The 15,609-nt window shown below is 41.9% G+C and overlaps 1 protein-coding gene and 1 long non-coding RNA gene across 3 annotated transcripts in view; one reads left to right on the forward strand and one right to left on the reverse strand.

Moving 5' to 3' along the window:
- The window catches only part of LOC138742707 (arylacetamide deacetylase-like), a 37,315-nt gene extending 28,402 nt beyond the window's left edge, over positions 1-8,913 (forward strand). For both annotated transcript variants that reach the window (XM_069897461.1, XM_069897462.1), the window contains one exon: positions 6,123-8,913. In XM_069897461.1, coding sequence (XP_069753562.1) covers positions 6,123-6,734 — 612 coding nt within the window. In that variant the 3' untranslated portion in view covers positions 6,735-8,913. The remainder of the gene's footprint in view (positions 1-6,122) is intronic.
- Positions 1-15,609, reverse strand: part of LOC138742708 (uncharacterized) — a 42,324-nt gene that overhangs the window by 20,377 nt on the left and 6,338 nt on the right. The gene's annotated exons all lie outside the window — the stretch shown is intronic.

Here is a 15,609-nt window from a genome sequence, read left to right on the forward strand (position 1 = left end):
TGACTTCATGGACCACCACATATTTCCAAGGTGCCTGCAGTGAGACAACTCGTACAAACGTTGAGTTCTCGTGCTTGTCATGTGATGACCCTTGTTGTGGGGTTGAGTGTGAACACACTGAAGAGCTGGCTTCTGTGCTGTAATGTTCTTTTATTCTACATATGCACTGTTTACTGTAGCCGAACAGGTACTTCATCAAAAAAATCCTTTTTAATTTGTCAATTCCGTTGAGCACTGCAGCGTTTTAAGAGTAGCGAGTAACGGACGGTGATGGCTCAAATCGTCAGTTATGTATCTTTATCTTTGCTATATAAAAGACATTATTCATCTTGCTGAGTTTCTACAGCATCGTGTTTTTACTTCAACCACAGTGACTGCAGACTTTTGTGTTATAACCATGTAACCATTTACGGAGCGGAAACAGGCCATGTCGGCCTTTTGAGTCCGCACCGGTTCACTAGAACAACTCTATTAGCTCAACCCTCCCGCACTCCGCCAATAACCCTCCAACCCCCTGTAGAGCGCGTCGAAAGAACCAAAGACTTGTTGATCCAAACCAAGTCTTTTATTAACTAAAAGACTGGAGCATATCACAAATAGGTCGACCAGTCCAGAATGACCTGGTCTGGCAAGGAGCAATCTTTTAAGACCTGCCAGTAGGCGTGGCTACACTCTCAGCCAATCACAGTCATCCTACACGACCATCTGTCCATAGACACATTGGTGATAGAATCTATACTATCACACCCCCTCACCTCCATGTACACATTCAACCTTCTCTTAAATGAGGGAAGGGACCCAGCCTCAACTATCTCATTCAGAAGTTCATTCCATTCTGCCACCACTCGCTGAGTGAAAAAGCCACCTCTAATATTTCTCCTAAAGTGTTTCCCCCTTACCCTTAACTCATGGCCTCTTGTTCCAACCTCCCCTGCCCTCAGGGGAAAGAATCTGTTTATGTCTAGTCTATCTATTCCTTTTATAATTTTAAATACCTCTATCAAGTCCCCTCTCAGTCATCTACGTTCCAATGAATAAAGTCCCAGTCTCCTTAATCTCTCCCCATAATCCAGATGCTGTAAGCCAGGCGCCATCCTTGTAAACCTTCTCTGCTCCCTCTCTATCTATATCCTTTCTATAATTTGGAGACCAGAACTGAGCATAATATTCCAAACCAGGCCTCACCAATGCCTTGAACAGCCGCAGCATCACCTCCCAGCTGCTATACTCTATACTATGATTTATGAAGGCCAGCATACTATATGCCTTCTTAACCACCCTATCTACATGGGAATCCACCTTCAGTGAACTCTGTACCATAACCCTCAGGTCCCTCTGCTCCTCTACGTGCCTCAGTGCCCTCCCTTTAACTGTATATGTCCTATTCTGGTTATTTTTACCGAAATGCAACACCTCACACTTGTCTCATTGAATTCCATCTGCCATCTTTCTTCCAAACAAACCACATCCTACTGAAATCCAAGAAAAGTTGCCTCACTATCCATCACTCCCCCTATTTTCGTATCATCCGCATATTTGCTTACCCAGTTAACCACACCCTCCTCTAAATCATTAATACTTCTTACAAATACAATAGTGTACATTAAAATAAAAATGAGGTAATGAATGCCCTTCATTAAGTGTGGGACCGAGATCAAGAGCTGTGAGGCAATGTTTTATCTATGTAAGACCTTGGTTCTACCCCAATTGCTGAGTTCTGGTCACCTCATTGCAGGAAAGGCATGGATGCTGTTGAGAGGGTCGAGCAAAGAGTTACAAGGATTTTGCCTGGATTAGAGAGCATTCCTTATGAGGATAGATTGAGTGAGCTTGTTCTTTTCTCCTTGAGATGACAGAGGAGGAGGGGTGACTTGATAGAGCTGTACAAGATGATGAGGGGCAGTGATCGTGCAGATGGACAGAAGCTTTTTCCCAGGGCATTGTTTTAAGGTGCTTGGAAGTAAGTACAGGAGGGGTGTAAGGAGTAAATTATTCACACAGAGAGTGGTGGGTCTGTGGAATGTGCTGCAGGTAACAATGGTGTAGGAAGGAGGATAAGATCTTTTATGATGTATTGGTGAAGCGGATTCACTGTCCAGTGTAATAAACCATGAAATTCCTGGGCTGTTATAACTTTAATAACTGTCCAGGTTTCTATGAAACAACTTGGAAGCTCCATCACCATGGTCACAGCCTCTTCTACAGAAGCCAGAAGACCACCACCTCTAGGTTCAGGAACAGAAGCTGATTGTTGATCTCAGGAAGGGAAAACCAGAGATATTCAATCCATTGATCATTGGGGGATCAGAGATGGAGAGCGTGTGCAAGTTTAAGTTCTTAGGAGTCACTATTTTGGAGGATTTTTCCTGGACTCATCACACTAATGGCATTGCGAAGATAGCACGTCATCTCCTCTACTTCCTAAAGAGTTTGCGGAGTTTGTATGGAATTAGAAACACTGGCAAATTTCAACAGATATGTGGTGGAAAGTGTGCTGACTGGCTGCATCACAGTCTGATATGGGGAGTGTACAGCCCTCCAAAAGGTAGTGGGCACAGCCCAGGGCATCTCTTGCAAAACCCTCCCCACCATCGAGAACATCTACGTGGAACGCTGCCATTGAAGAGCAGCAGCGATCATCAAGGATCCACACCACCCAGCACACACTCTGTTTTCCCATCAGGAAAGAGGTCTAAGTGCCACAAGACTTGCACCACTAGGTTCAGGAACAGCTGCTACCCCTCTAACATCAGACTCTGCCACCACATACTCAATCAGGGACTCAACGAACCGGTTCAGAGCCAACAACCAATATCTGAATGTTTAAAAAAGAAAATGGTTGTTGACTTCAGGAGAGCCCGGGACGTCCACGCTCCTATTGACTATTGACGGCTCAACCATTGAGGTCATCAAGAGTATCAAGTTCCTTGAAGTGCACTTGGTCCCTTAACACCAGCTCCAGAGCCAAGAAAGCCCAGCAACACCTCTACTTTTTGCGAAGGCTGAGGAAAGTTCATCCCCCACCCTCCATCCTCATTACATTCTACGGAGGATGTATCAAGAGCATCCTGTGCAATTGCATCACTGCCTGGTTTGGAAGCTGTACCACCTCGGACCACAAGACCCTGCAGAGGATAGTGAAGTTAGCAGAAAAAGATAATTGGGGTCTCTTCCTATCATGAGGGATATCGACAACGCTCAATGCAGGCAAAAGGCAATAAACATTGTGAAGGACTCCACTCACCCCTCACATAAACTGTTCTCCCTTCTGCACTCAGGCCCTAACATCCAGATTGGGCAATGGCCTTTTTCCCCCAAACTATCAGCCTCCTGAACTCTCAGAACATTTGTGGATAGAGTACCGTGGACTGTTACCATATACGTCTTAATATTTTAATGTGTTTAACTTCTACTCTAACTTGTGTTTATGTAACTATGCTCCATGGTCCTGGAGAAACGCTGTCTCATCTTTACCGTGCAAGCATGATATGAACGATAAATAAAGGTGATGACTTGATTTAAAGACTCTTGTGCACTTTATTGATTTTTTAAAAAAAATTCTCTGTATTGCAGTTTGTTTATTTGTTTACATGTACAGATGTACAGTATATGATGTGTAGTGTTTTTTGCATTACCAATAAGTGGTAATTCTGCCACGCCCGCAGGAGAAAAAGAATCTCAGGGTTGTATGTGATGTCATGTATGTACTCTGACAATAAATCTGAAATCGGAATCTTCTAAAGTTAGAATCTTGAACCTACCCTTGTTGTTGTAATGGTAGACGGCTCCCTCTCAGAATCTTGAAACTCCCCTTGTTATACTAATCGTAGACGGCTCCCTCTCAGAATCTTGAACCTCCCCTTGTTGTACTAATGGTAGACGGCTCCCTCTCAGAATCTTGTACCTCCCCTTGTTGTACTAATGGTAGACGGCTCCCTCTCAGAATCTTGAACCTCCCCTTGTTATACTAATCGTAGACGGCTCCCTCTCAGAATCTTGAACCTCCCCTTGTTGTACTAATGGTAGACGGCTCCCTCTCAGAATCTTGAACCTCCCCTTGTTATACTAATCGTAGACGGCTCCCTCTCAGAATCTTGTACCTCCCCTTGTTGTACTAATGGTAGACGGCTCCCTCTCAGAATCTTGAACCTCCCCTTGTTATACTAATCGTAGACGGCTCCCTCACCACAGGACTGTCTGCTCTATTGCAGTCACTTTTCTCTTGTACTGTGAGATTACTGTGAATATTAATGATCTCTTTTGTATTTATTGTCTCAAATGATGTATGCTATTATAATCTTTTGTTTGTGAAGTATTGTTTTACCCCCTCCATAAATCTTCGTCCGCGAAGCCAAGCCAAAGAAAAGAAGATTGTTTGCAGCAAACAAGAATTTCAGTTCACATGAATATTGCACAATTTATATGGCAATAAACATTATTATTATCTGTCCAGGTAATCATTACATTAGTAGGTTGCTACAACTGTTACAAGTGAGAATTTAACCACAAATCTCATTCTCAGCACAGGCCATAAGGCCTCCCGAGGTCTACAGCACATTTCAGGGGGGCCATGGACTGAAATCATTCATTTAAAAAAATGTTTTTAAATAGGATAACGACTAAACATGACTGATTCACAGGGAAGGGGGCCCGTAAACTTTGAACCCTAGAGTCCTAAGGGGGTCACAGCCAAAGAAAATGTTGAGAATAGCTGGTTTAGGTAACAATGAAACCACGGGTTTGTTATCAGCAAGGAGATAACCATCTATCAGTTATGCAGGTAATCGCAGAATTAATCTGGGTTCTTTGACGTCTATGTGGATGGAAATAGGATGTGTGGCAGCTGTAACATGCCAAATGTGGTTAACTCCCATCTTCTTTGACGAGCTACTTAGGTGAATCAAAACAAGAATAAAACCAACTAGGCCACCTTACATTTGATATGAACCCGGAGAAAGAGAACTGCACTGTTTCGCTGGAACTGAAATCGTCCAGCGTTATTGCAAACTTGCTGCTTACTTCCTCATTATAGGTGGGGGAAGGGTTTGGAGGGGGTCAGTTGAGTCACTAGGAGTGGACATCTAGTCTCCTACTTGCTCCTGTGGCTGCAGTATTTGTGTGGCTGGCCCAGTTGAGTTTGAGAAGTGAAGGGAAGTGGGCCCATTTGTTCATCATGTACCCCAAAAGAAGGAGGTTTAACACACTTTTATTTTTGATAATGCCGAGGACCCTCAGTTTGGTGAATCTGTGTATTGCCTGTCTTTAATTGTCTTTATTTCAGAGGGTTACCACATTGCAAAGGGTTTGGAGTCACATGTGGGACAGTAGTGAACCAGGTGGCTTCATTTAACAACCCAGAGCTTCGTTGAGTCATATCCCAGGGTTATTCATTGCCACCTTTGGAGTTATCAATCTGGTAGCATAACTCTGCTATGTACCACATGATAAAGACCAGGATTGGTGCTTGAGCCCCATTCTCGGGACTCCTGCTGCGAAGCAACTTGCAAACATGGGGGAGATGCTTAATCAAATCCAGGCAGGAAGTGACTTGAGTCCTTCATACTTAGAGTTTCCATTTCAGATTTGTTTCTTTTTTAAAAAAACATTTAGGGTACAGAACACTAACAGGGCCCTTCTGGCCGATGAGACACGTCCCCAAAATACAGCCACGTGCCCAATCAACCTTAATTTTTAAAATTTAGGCTACAGCACAGTACCAGACCCTTCTGGCCCACAAGCCTGTGCTACCCAACTACCCTAATGAACCTACCACGTCTGCACATTTTGCAAGGTACCGGAGTTGTAGGTTAATTGGGGAATTCAGGTAGCATGGGCTCCCGTGCTGTTTGTATGAATATCAAAAAATGTAAACCTTCTAACCCGGTACATCTTTGGAACATGGGAGGAAACCAGAGCACCTGGAAGAAACCCATGCAATCACAGGGAGCGCGTGCAAACTCCTTATCGAGAGTGATGGATTTGAACCCAAGTCACCAGTGCTGACAACTACTATACTAATTGTTGAATCCTATTTCTTTTCAGAAGAAAAAAAATCATTTGTGGTGTAAGTGCATGTATACTTACTTGGTTGTGGGCACCAAGTAATAATAGATGTTTTGCAGATCCAGGGAGACCCTGAGGTTGAAGTGGGGATCAAGATTCAAGCATTGGTCTACCCTGCACTGCAGACCATTGACTTCAAAACTCCCTCCTATCAACAAAATGAACATATGCCCATCCTGCCCAAGACCCTGATGGTCAGGTTCTGGAGTGAATATTTTAGCCGTGACGAGTCGCTACTCAAAGACATGATGACTAATGCCCACACCACCCTTGAAGCCAAGGGCTTGAGCAGCCTGGTAGACTGGAGTGTCCTTCTCCCGGAGAAATTCAGGAAGGAGTACAAGTACACCTCGCCCATCCGGGCAAACCAGGGCGCCCCCTCCACCGTCGTACCCGGGGTCTTCGATCCAAGGGCCGCTCCGCTCCTGGCGGGGGACGAGAAGCTCAGGACGCTGCCACCCACCTACCTTGTGACCTGTGAGTTTGACGTCTTGAGGGACGATGGGATCATGTACGCCACGAGGCTGCGGAGAGCTGGCGTCCGAGTGGCCCTCGAGCATTTCGAGGATTGCTTTCACGGCGTCCTGATGTTCATTACATGGCCGACTAATTTTGCCATTGGCCAGAAACTTATGGGCCATTACATTGAGTGGCTGCAGGAGAATCTGTGAATGGGTTTTTGGATAATTGCCTCACTAGTCTTCCATTATGCATCTGAGTACTTTGAAACGTACGGATTATCATCAGTAATTTCATTCCCTCGTGAACTACTTCCCTGGTCAGCCTTGCAGTTAACTCTTAGTTTTACTGAAGTGGTTTTGGTCAGGGTTGACAATAACTTGATTTGAAAGAAACTTACTTTGTGCAGAAGAGTGGGGAAAGTTGATGTCACATGTCTAAACTACAGGGATGCAAACTGGGCTACTCAACCTCCCTAAAATCATCCAACAATGTGATGATTCGCATCCCCCCCCCAGATGCCTAACCAGTCATTCAGGATGAACTCAAGAAAAAAGAGGCAGACATAGGCTCTTCGGCCCCTCATTCATGCCCTGCCATTCAGTATGAGCATGGCTGATCTATGGTGGCCACAACTCGACCTATGTGCCATTTCCTTATCTCCAGCAAGCCATTTACCTGTTTGATTTGGAGAGCTGTATCTTTATCAAATTGAAGCTACATATTGCAAATACTACAGGTACTGAAAACCTGAAGTAAAGTAGAATGGAAGAAACACTTAGCAGGTCAGACAGGTTATGTGGAAAGAGAAGCAGAATCATAATTTCAGGTTGTTAATTGGAGGCCATTGATCCAAAACATTTATCTTGATCTCTTCTCCATCGATCCAAAGGTTGCATAATCATACATTAAAAATATAATATACATGATTACATGATATACTTCTGTGTATTTCTAGCATTTTCTATTTTATTTCCATTTTGAATGTTTTGGGAGAGAGTTACCTTGGACTTTTTATGGCTTCATGAAAACACAAAAGTCTACAGACTCTGTAATTGTAATCAAAACACAGGAAAAATGCTGGAGGAACTCAGCCAGCCTCACAGCGTCCACAGGAGATAAAGATATATTTCCAATTCTTCGGGCCTGAGCCCTTCCTCAAGGTATAAGTGAAGAAACACAGCATCTGAATGAAAGGCTGGGAAACGAAAGGGCGAAGAATGGGAGGGGGAAGAGTCCAGACTAACTGACAAATTGTGTTAATTGGTTATGATAAGAGGAAAGGTGAGAAATGAGTCTGGATAACCTGACTCTAACTTCAATGTTCCATCCCTCCAGAGTAAACTATTCTTCTCTGTCTACCCTAGTTTAAGCAGCAGATCATTTCTTAATTTTCTGTGCTCGTAGAGGTCTCATCCTCAACCATTCACAGCACCACAAAATGGATGGAGTGGAATCTATCGGCAGGGTTGATTTGGACATCACATTGGGCACCATCACATGGGGCGAAGGGCCTGCTCCTGTGGTGTTCTATGTTCTGATTCAGCTCTTTGTCTCACCATTATTCTGGGTATTCAGCTCAACACAAGCTACTGGAGGAACTGATCAGGTCACAGAGCAAAAAACGATAGTCAATCTCTCATGATGATCTCTTCCAATTGTATCTCTCACTCTCCCAATGATGCTCCTCATGCCTCCACCCTCTGCAGTCTCCATTCTGGGTTTAATCTTTGCTTCATTTACTCCAAAGCCAATATATCCTTTCTGAGAAATAACTGAAGGTGCCAACAATTTGAACAGATCTGGCTACAAAACGCCTGTGTCGTGACTGAAAATTACTGCCTGCTTTTGACTAAAGCTAGGATGTCTAATTCCTGTCCATGGCTTCATGTACTATCCCATAAATTGGAGGAACAGCACTTGATTTTCTGTCTGGGCCCTCTCCAACCAGATGGCATTAACATCGACTTCTCCAGTGTCTGCTAGCCCACTCTCTGTTCTCCCTCCCTTCCCTTTGTCTTCTTTCCTCCAACTCTCTTCCCCCTTCCTTTTCCATTCAGAGAGCCATCCCTCCTCTCTCCCTTCTCTTTTTTAAATATTTTTTAAATTTTTCACACTATGGACCATATTAACCAAAATACACACAAACATTTCCCTCTTGAGTATACACAGTGTCATTTTCTCCCCTTCTCCCCCCCCCCCCCTCCTTCCCACCCACTAAATGTTCAACATATACAAAACAATGAAATAAACAAGAAACTGGTGTCATCTCCTTTTATACACTGGGTCAGGTCATTTCGTCTTCTTCTCATTCTATCATTTTAGGGGGTGGAGGTCCGCGGTAGGCCCTCTCTGTTGTGTTCCATGTACGGTTCCCAAATTTGTTCGAATACTGTGATGTTATTTCTTAAATTCTATGTTATTTTTTCCAATGGAATACCTTTATTCATTTCCATGTACCATTGCTGTACTCTCAGGCTCTCTTCTCACTTCCAGGTTGACATTATACATTATTTTACTACAGCCAAGGCTATCATAATAAATCTTTTTTGTGCTTCATCCAGTTTGAGGCCTAACTCTTTACTTCTTATATTACTTAGAAGAAAGATCTCTGGATTTTTTGGTATGTTGCTTTTTGCGATTTTATTTAATACCTGATTTAGATCTTCCCAAAACTTTTCCACTTTCCCACATCCCCAAATTGCATGTACTGTTGTTCCTGTTTCCTTCTTACAGCGAAAACATCTGTCTGATAATGTTGGGTCCCATTTATTTAACTTTTGGGGCGTGATATATAGCCTGTGTAACCAATTATATTGTATCATGCGTAACCTCATGTTTATTGTATTTCTCATAGTTCCGGAGCATAACTTTTCCCATTTTTAACTTTTTATCTTTATGTTTAGATCTTGTTCCCACTCCACCTACCTACCTTATTACCTCCTGCTGTTGGGTCCGTACTCCTCCCCCTGCCCCCACCCAACCCCCCCCCCCCCCCCGCTGCTCCCTTTGACCTCAAGTCTGAAACATTGCTTATGTATCTTTATCTTTGCTATATGTTTGACCAATGTTGTGTTTTTACTTCAACAATGATGTCTTCAGGACCCAACAGTATCCGACAGATGTTTTCGCTGTAAAAAGGAAACGGGAACAACAGTACATGCAATTTGGGGATGTGGGAAAGTGGAAAAGTTTTGGGAAGATCTAAATCAGGTATTAAATAAAATCACAAAAAGCAACATACCAAAAAATCCAGAGATCTTTCTTCTAAGTAATATAAGAAATAAAGAATTTGGACTCGATTTGAATGGAGCACAAAAATCATATTTATTATGATAATGTATAATGTCAACCTGGAAATTAGAAGAGAGCCTGAGAATACAGCAATGGTACATAGAAATGAATAAATGTATTCCATTAGAAAAAATTACATATAATTTAAGAAATAACATCACAATATTCGAACAAATATGGGAACCGTACATGAAATACAATAGAGAAATCCTACCGTGAACCTCCACCACCTAAAATGACAGAAGGAGAAGACAACGAAATGAACTGACTCAATATATAAAAGTAAAAGATAAAAATTTCTTGTTTATTTTATTAAGTGACGACATTGTTAATAGGTCTAATGTATCTTATAGATTGAACTTTGAATAAATGGGAAGGGGGGGAGAGGGAGGGAGGGGGGAAAAAATGACACTGTATATATTCAAGAGAAAAATGTCTGTATGTATTTTGGTCAGTATGGTTTATTTTTTTTAAAAAAAAACAATGATGTCTGCAATCTTTTACACCAAACCAGTATTTCCAATTTCTTTGAGATCTCTATCCCACCCCTTTCCCATAATCAAGTCAAGCCAAGTTTATTATCATCTGATTGCATGAGTACAACCTGAAGAAATAGCATTTTCCAGTCCTCGGTGCAAAACATGCAGACTCACAACCAGACCGAACACACATACCTATGTAGGACAAGTATTCATATTGACAAATAAATGAATTTTGTTTTGTACAAATGAGAGTCTCGGAGGGTTAGTGTGAGCAGATCCTTTGATCGTTCAGCATTCTCACTGCCCGTGGGAAGAAGCTGTTCCTGGAATAATACCGGTCTACCCAACCCCCTTGCTATATATTGTTTGCTTGTATTGTCCAGACTGGCTTTAGCACTCTTCCTAACCAGGTGCAGCTGTGTCACAAGTGGGTAATAATTAAGTCTTATGTTGTGCATTAACCCCACTCCTCTAATGATGTGCTACATATGTATATCACCTCATGAAATATGATCATTTGCCCGACTTGTATCACAATGAATAAAATGTGGAGTAAAGATAAACTTCCTCAGTTCAAATGCCTCTTTGCTTGTTGTTTTCTCGAGTGTAATGTGTCAAATTTTTTTTGGATCAGCTGTTAGCATTCTGGACCAATGAATAATATGCATTGATTTGATCCCATCAATGCAGAAGTGAAGGAAAGAAATAAATATGGAGAAATTAAACAAATAGACTTGATAATGACTACCAGATCCAGGAAAACCCTTCAGGAATGCCATCAGCTTGTATATGACTCTGGACCCATTAATGTAGTTGGGTCTTCAAAATCTGAATCAGAACTTATTGTCAGGAATATGTCACAAAATGCAAGACTCGAAAGGGTCTTAAATTCAGAAGTCAGGAAGGATGAACAATAAATGAGAATATCTTGTAAATAATTAAAAATAACACTGGGGTTTATGTGCTAGAGTTCACTTTTTTTTAAACTTTATTTATTTGTTCAAAAAACAAATAATATATGACATATTAAAAAAAGCATTAAATATACATATTAAAATCTAATCAATATAAATTGAAATGTAAATATTCCGAGTATAACAGCCACTTATTAATAAAAAATATAATTAATGAAGTTATGGATAAAGAAAAATAAAATGATAGGCTCTAGGGGTAAATTATTGGCTTTGACTCTGTTGTATAATAATCAACTTATTTCTTTTTCAATACATAATCAAAGTTTATTGAATTGGAGATTTAAAGGTGTGAAAAATTTGGGAGATTGTTTTAAAGAGGGTAAGTTATTGTCTTTTAATCAGATGAAGGAAGATTTTGGAATTGATAAGAATTCTTTATTTCTTTATTATCAAATTCGATCTTTGGTAAAATGTATGTTTGGTGGAGATATGATTTTACCTAAAATGCTAGAGTTCATTTGATCCCATTCTCTCTTCTTTCTTGAGGTCCCACCCTAGTACATCGAACAGTGCGGCATGTGAACGGGCCCTTTGGCCCATGTTTCTGTGCTGAGCTTGATGTCAAAATGTAGCTAAAAATCTACGGCTTGTATATCCCTACATTCCATTTATATTCATGGGTCCATCTAGAGGCCTCTTCAATGCTGCCATTGTATCTGGTTGCACCACTGCTCCTCGCAGAACCCTCCTGGAACCCACCACTCGCTGTGTAAAATATTTGCCCCTTTAACTTTCTCCACTTCACCTAGTATGTATGTCTTCTAGGAAGTGATGCTTGTATCCTGGGGTAAGGATATAGACTGCACTATGAAAGCCCCTCATGCTTTTATAAACTTCTATCAGGCCTTTCCTCACCTCCTACACTTCAAAGAATACAGCCCAAGTTTGTCCAATCTCTCCCCATAACGTCTACCCACTAGACCAGGCAATGTTCTGGTAAACCATTCTGTCTTCTTTCTAAAGCTTCCGCATCCTTCCTGTAATAGGGTGACCAAATTGCACACTGTATTCCAAGTGCGGTTTATACGGCCGTGACATGGCTTCCTTGCTTTTGCACAGTGCTCTGTCTGGTGGAGGTCAGTGTGCCACGTGCCTGCTTTGCCACTCTACCTAATTTCTGATGCATTTATTTTTTAACTGCCCATTTATCTCTCCTTGCATCTCCCTTGATTGGGAGAACGGACATCAGAATGCCTCACTGCAACTGAACAGGATATACCTCAAGCATGACATATGGATCTGCTTTCCATATTTTAGGAGGAAAAATGACGACGAGAGTTTATTATCATATTCATAAGTACATCGGACAGATTCACCGACATTCTTGTTGCTGTAGCTGCACAGCCACGTGAAGCTTACTAACAAGCAGTAAACACGACACAATGATCCAGTAGGAGGGAACAAATGTTACATATAAAAGATACAGTGTTTTATACACTGTTCCAGATTTGAGAAAAATTGTCCTGTAAGAAAGGTAGGGGAGGCCAGAACAAGAGGCCACAATTTTCAGGTTAAAAGGGCATCAATTTAAAACAGAAATGTCTTCAGCCAGATGCTCGTGAGTCTGTGGAACTTGTTGACTAAGGAGGGAGTGGAAGCCAGGTCGACGAGTGTATTTAAGCTAGAAACTGACAGGTCTTTAATTAGTCAGAGCATCAAGGATTATGGCGGGGAGAGGTGGGTGAGTGATAAAGATCAAATCTGACTGGCCTGCTTCTGCTCTTGTATCTTGTGAAAATAGAGGTGTGAGGTTGAAAAGGTTAGATTGTGGTGGAGTAGGTTTACATAGGTCGGCACAACATCATGGGCTGAAGGGGCTGTGCTGCGTTGTAATGCAGACGTATCTTTGACAGTCCTGGAATAGTGGTATGGTTAGGATAGTAGAGGAAAGTTCAAGATCTGATCGCTGTTGGAATCAAACTGCTCTGAAACCTAGTGATGCCGGTCTTCAGGGTTCTGAAGATAGCAGTGAGTAGAGAGCATCACCAGGGTAATGGGGTTTCTTTATCATGTTGGATGCCTTTTTAGCCATTCTGTGAAAATTTATAGGGTTGATTCTTTAGATGAAGGAAAAATAAAGTAGTGCATGTTAGCCTTATGTTCACTGAAATTCAATAGAAAGAATAATGGGCAAGTTTATTGAAACTATATGATCCCAAGGGGAACTAAATAGGTTATTACCCATCTTGGGGAATTCTCAAGCTTGAGCCATTCTTTTAGATCAAAGTGTTGGTTATTTATGATGGAGAACATGCACACACGTCTGGCTGTGATAAGGGGAATATTCAGCATGTCTCCAGGACTGATTGTTCTCCACTGAAACATATGAAGTAAAATGTCTTGTTTTTTCAAAGCTTTTTACAAGCTCCGGGGTGCATTGCACATGTTTTTAAGTTCACTCATTTGTTCGTTTGCACGTTGAGGATTGTTAGGAAGGATCTTCCTTGGAAGATGGCTTCTTTGACACTACAGGACACATTTGACACTGGTTTGGGAAGTCAGATTCAGCATTGAAAACTCTGAGATTATATGTTTGAACACAAGGCTTTTAACAAAGTACCAAAGGTCCAACCTACCAGGTCCCTCCACAACTAGTACTCATCCCCATTCAGGTGAGGAAAAGGTCAGGCCCAGGTATGTTCACCCTCTGTGGTTCTCAAACAAAGAGTGAGGTGTCAGATGGCAGTCTCGACCGGACTGACAACATTCTGCCTTTCCAACCAGTGTTGCAGCATTTGAATGAGAGAATGGATCTTGAACAGAAAATAAATTCTTTAAGGTTTCTAACTGAGCGAACAGCTAGGAGGAAGCTGGAATGACCTAAGCAAAAGAGGAGGTTGGGTTGTCTCCTATCTGCAGCCAGACTGTATGATTGTCGGATTCCTTTGTCTCATTGCAACCCTCCAATGTGAAACTTTCCCCGGGCGTGCATGTGTGGGATGGGCAGGCATTCCAAAATAGTTATCTGTTTTGGGAGGAGATCATTGTCTGGAAATTAACCCTAATGCTCAACATGCTGTTTAATAGAAAATAGACCATTACAGCACAGTACAGGCCCTTTGGCCCTCGATGTTGTGCTGACCTACATATTCCTACCAAAATAAAAAGTACTAAACCCTTCCTACCTCGTGATCCTCTATATTTCTTCAATCCATGGGCCTATCTAAATGTCTCTTAAATATCCCTAATGTTTCAGCCTCCACCACTACCCCTGGCAAGGCATTCCAGGCCTTTTATGTTCTATGTTCTTTCTCCCTTGACTGGGAGAATGAAAGTCAGAATGCCTCACTGCAACTGCATAGGGCAACCCTCAAGCTCTACACGTGGATCTGTTTTCCTTACTTAAGGATGGATGATAAATTAGAGTTTACTATCATATACAAAAGAACAATGGACAAATTTACTGACATTAATGATGGCAAATGCATTACACTTTTACTTGTGAAGTCCAGTTCCAAGGTTTAAGGGGAGCATAGCACAAATCTCCAATTTCTCATAAACGTGGCAATAATCACTTGGAATTACAGTTTGGAAAAAAGTTAAAGAGCAGATTCCATGGAATCATGGAAACTTGTGCATCTGAGTCAATCAAAGAAAGTCTACTTGCTCACGTTCTTGTTGGACCACTTAAATTCAAATTTAGACATACAGCACGGTAATAGCCTCTTCTGGTCCATATGTCTGTGCCACCCAATTAGACTCAATTAACTGCAACCCCCATACATTTTGGAGGGTGAGAGGAAACTGGAACACCAAGAGGAAACCCCCGCAGACACAGAGATAGGTTACACTGTCCTTAAAGACAGCACCAGATTCGAACCCTGGCACCGTAACAATGTTGCGCTAACCGCAATGCCAACCACACCACTTGTTCCTCAAACCTGCACATACTGCACATCATTGTTGATCCAGTTGCGCTGTAGGATTGTGCTATCATAACCCTTTCAGGCAGAAGTTAACCAGTTCATAGGGCTTCAAGTAAAGTTTCCTCCAAAACACTTCTTAGCACGGGAGGTAAAACAGGAAAGACAGCAGATGCTATGATTTAAAGTACTGGGAAAACTCAGCAGGTCCCGCAGCATCTAATAGGAAATGAAGGATAACCAACATTTTGGGCCTAAGCCTTTCGTCCAGATGTGAGCAACAAAGCAGGTAGGTGTTTCAACAAAAAGTAAATAGCAAGTGAAGTTGTTCATGCCCACAGCATGGGTTGGTCTGATGTGACAGGAAAACCATTGGGCAACTTGTTTTCCATAAACAGCCCCAGGCTCGATTAACGTGTGGCTAGGTCAATTATTCCTGTAAGCTTTCGACAGGTGCGTACTCTCAAAAGGGTT

Source organism: Narcine bancroftii, chromosome 9 (genome assembly GCF_036971445.1).
Source record: "Narcine bancroftii isolate sNarBan1 chromosome 9, sNarBan1.hap1, whole genome shotgun sequence".
Taxonomy (NCBI): domain Eukaryota; kingdom Metazoa; phylum Chordata; class Chondrichthyes; order Torpediniformes; family Narcinidae; genus Narcine; species Narcine bancroftii.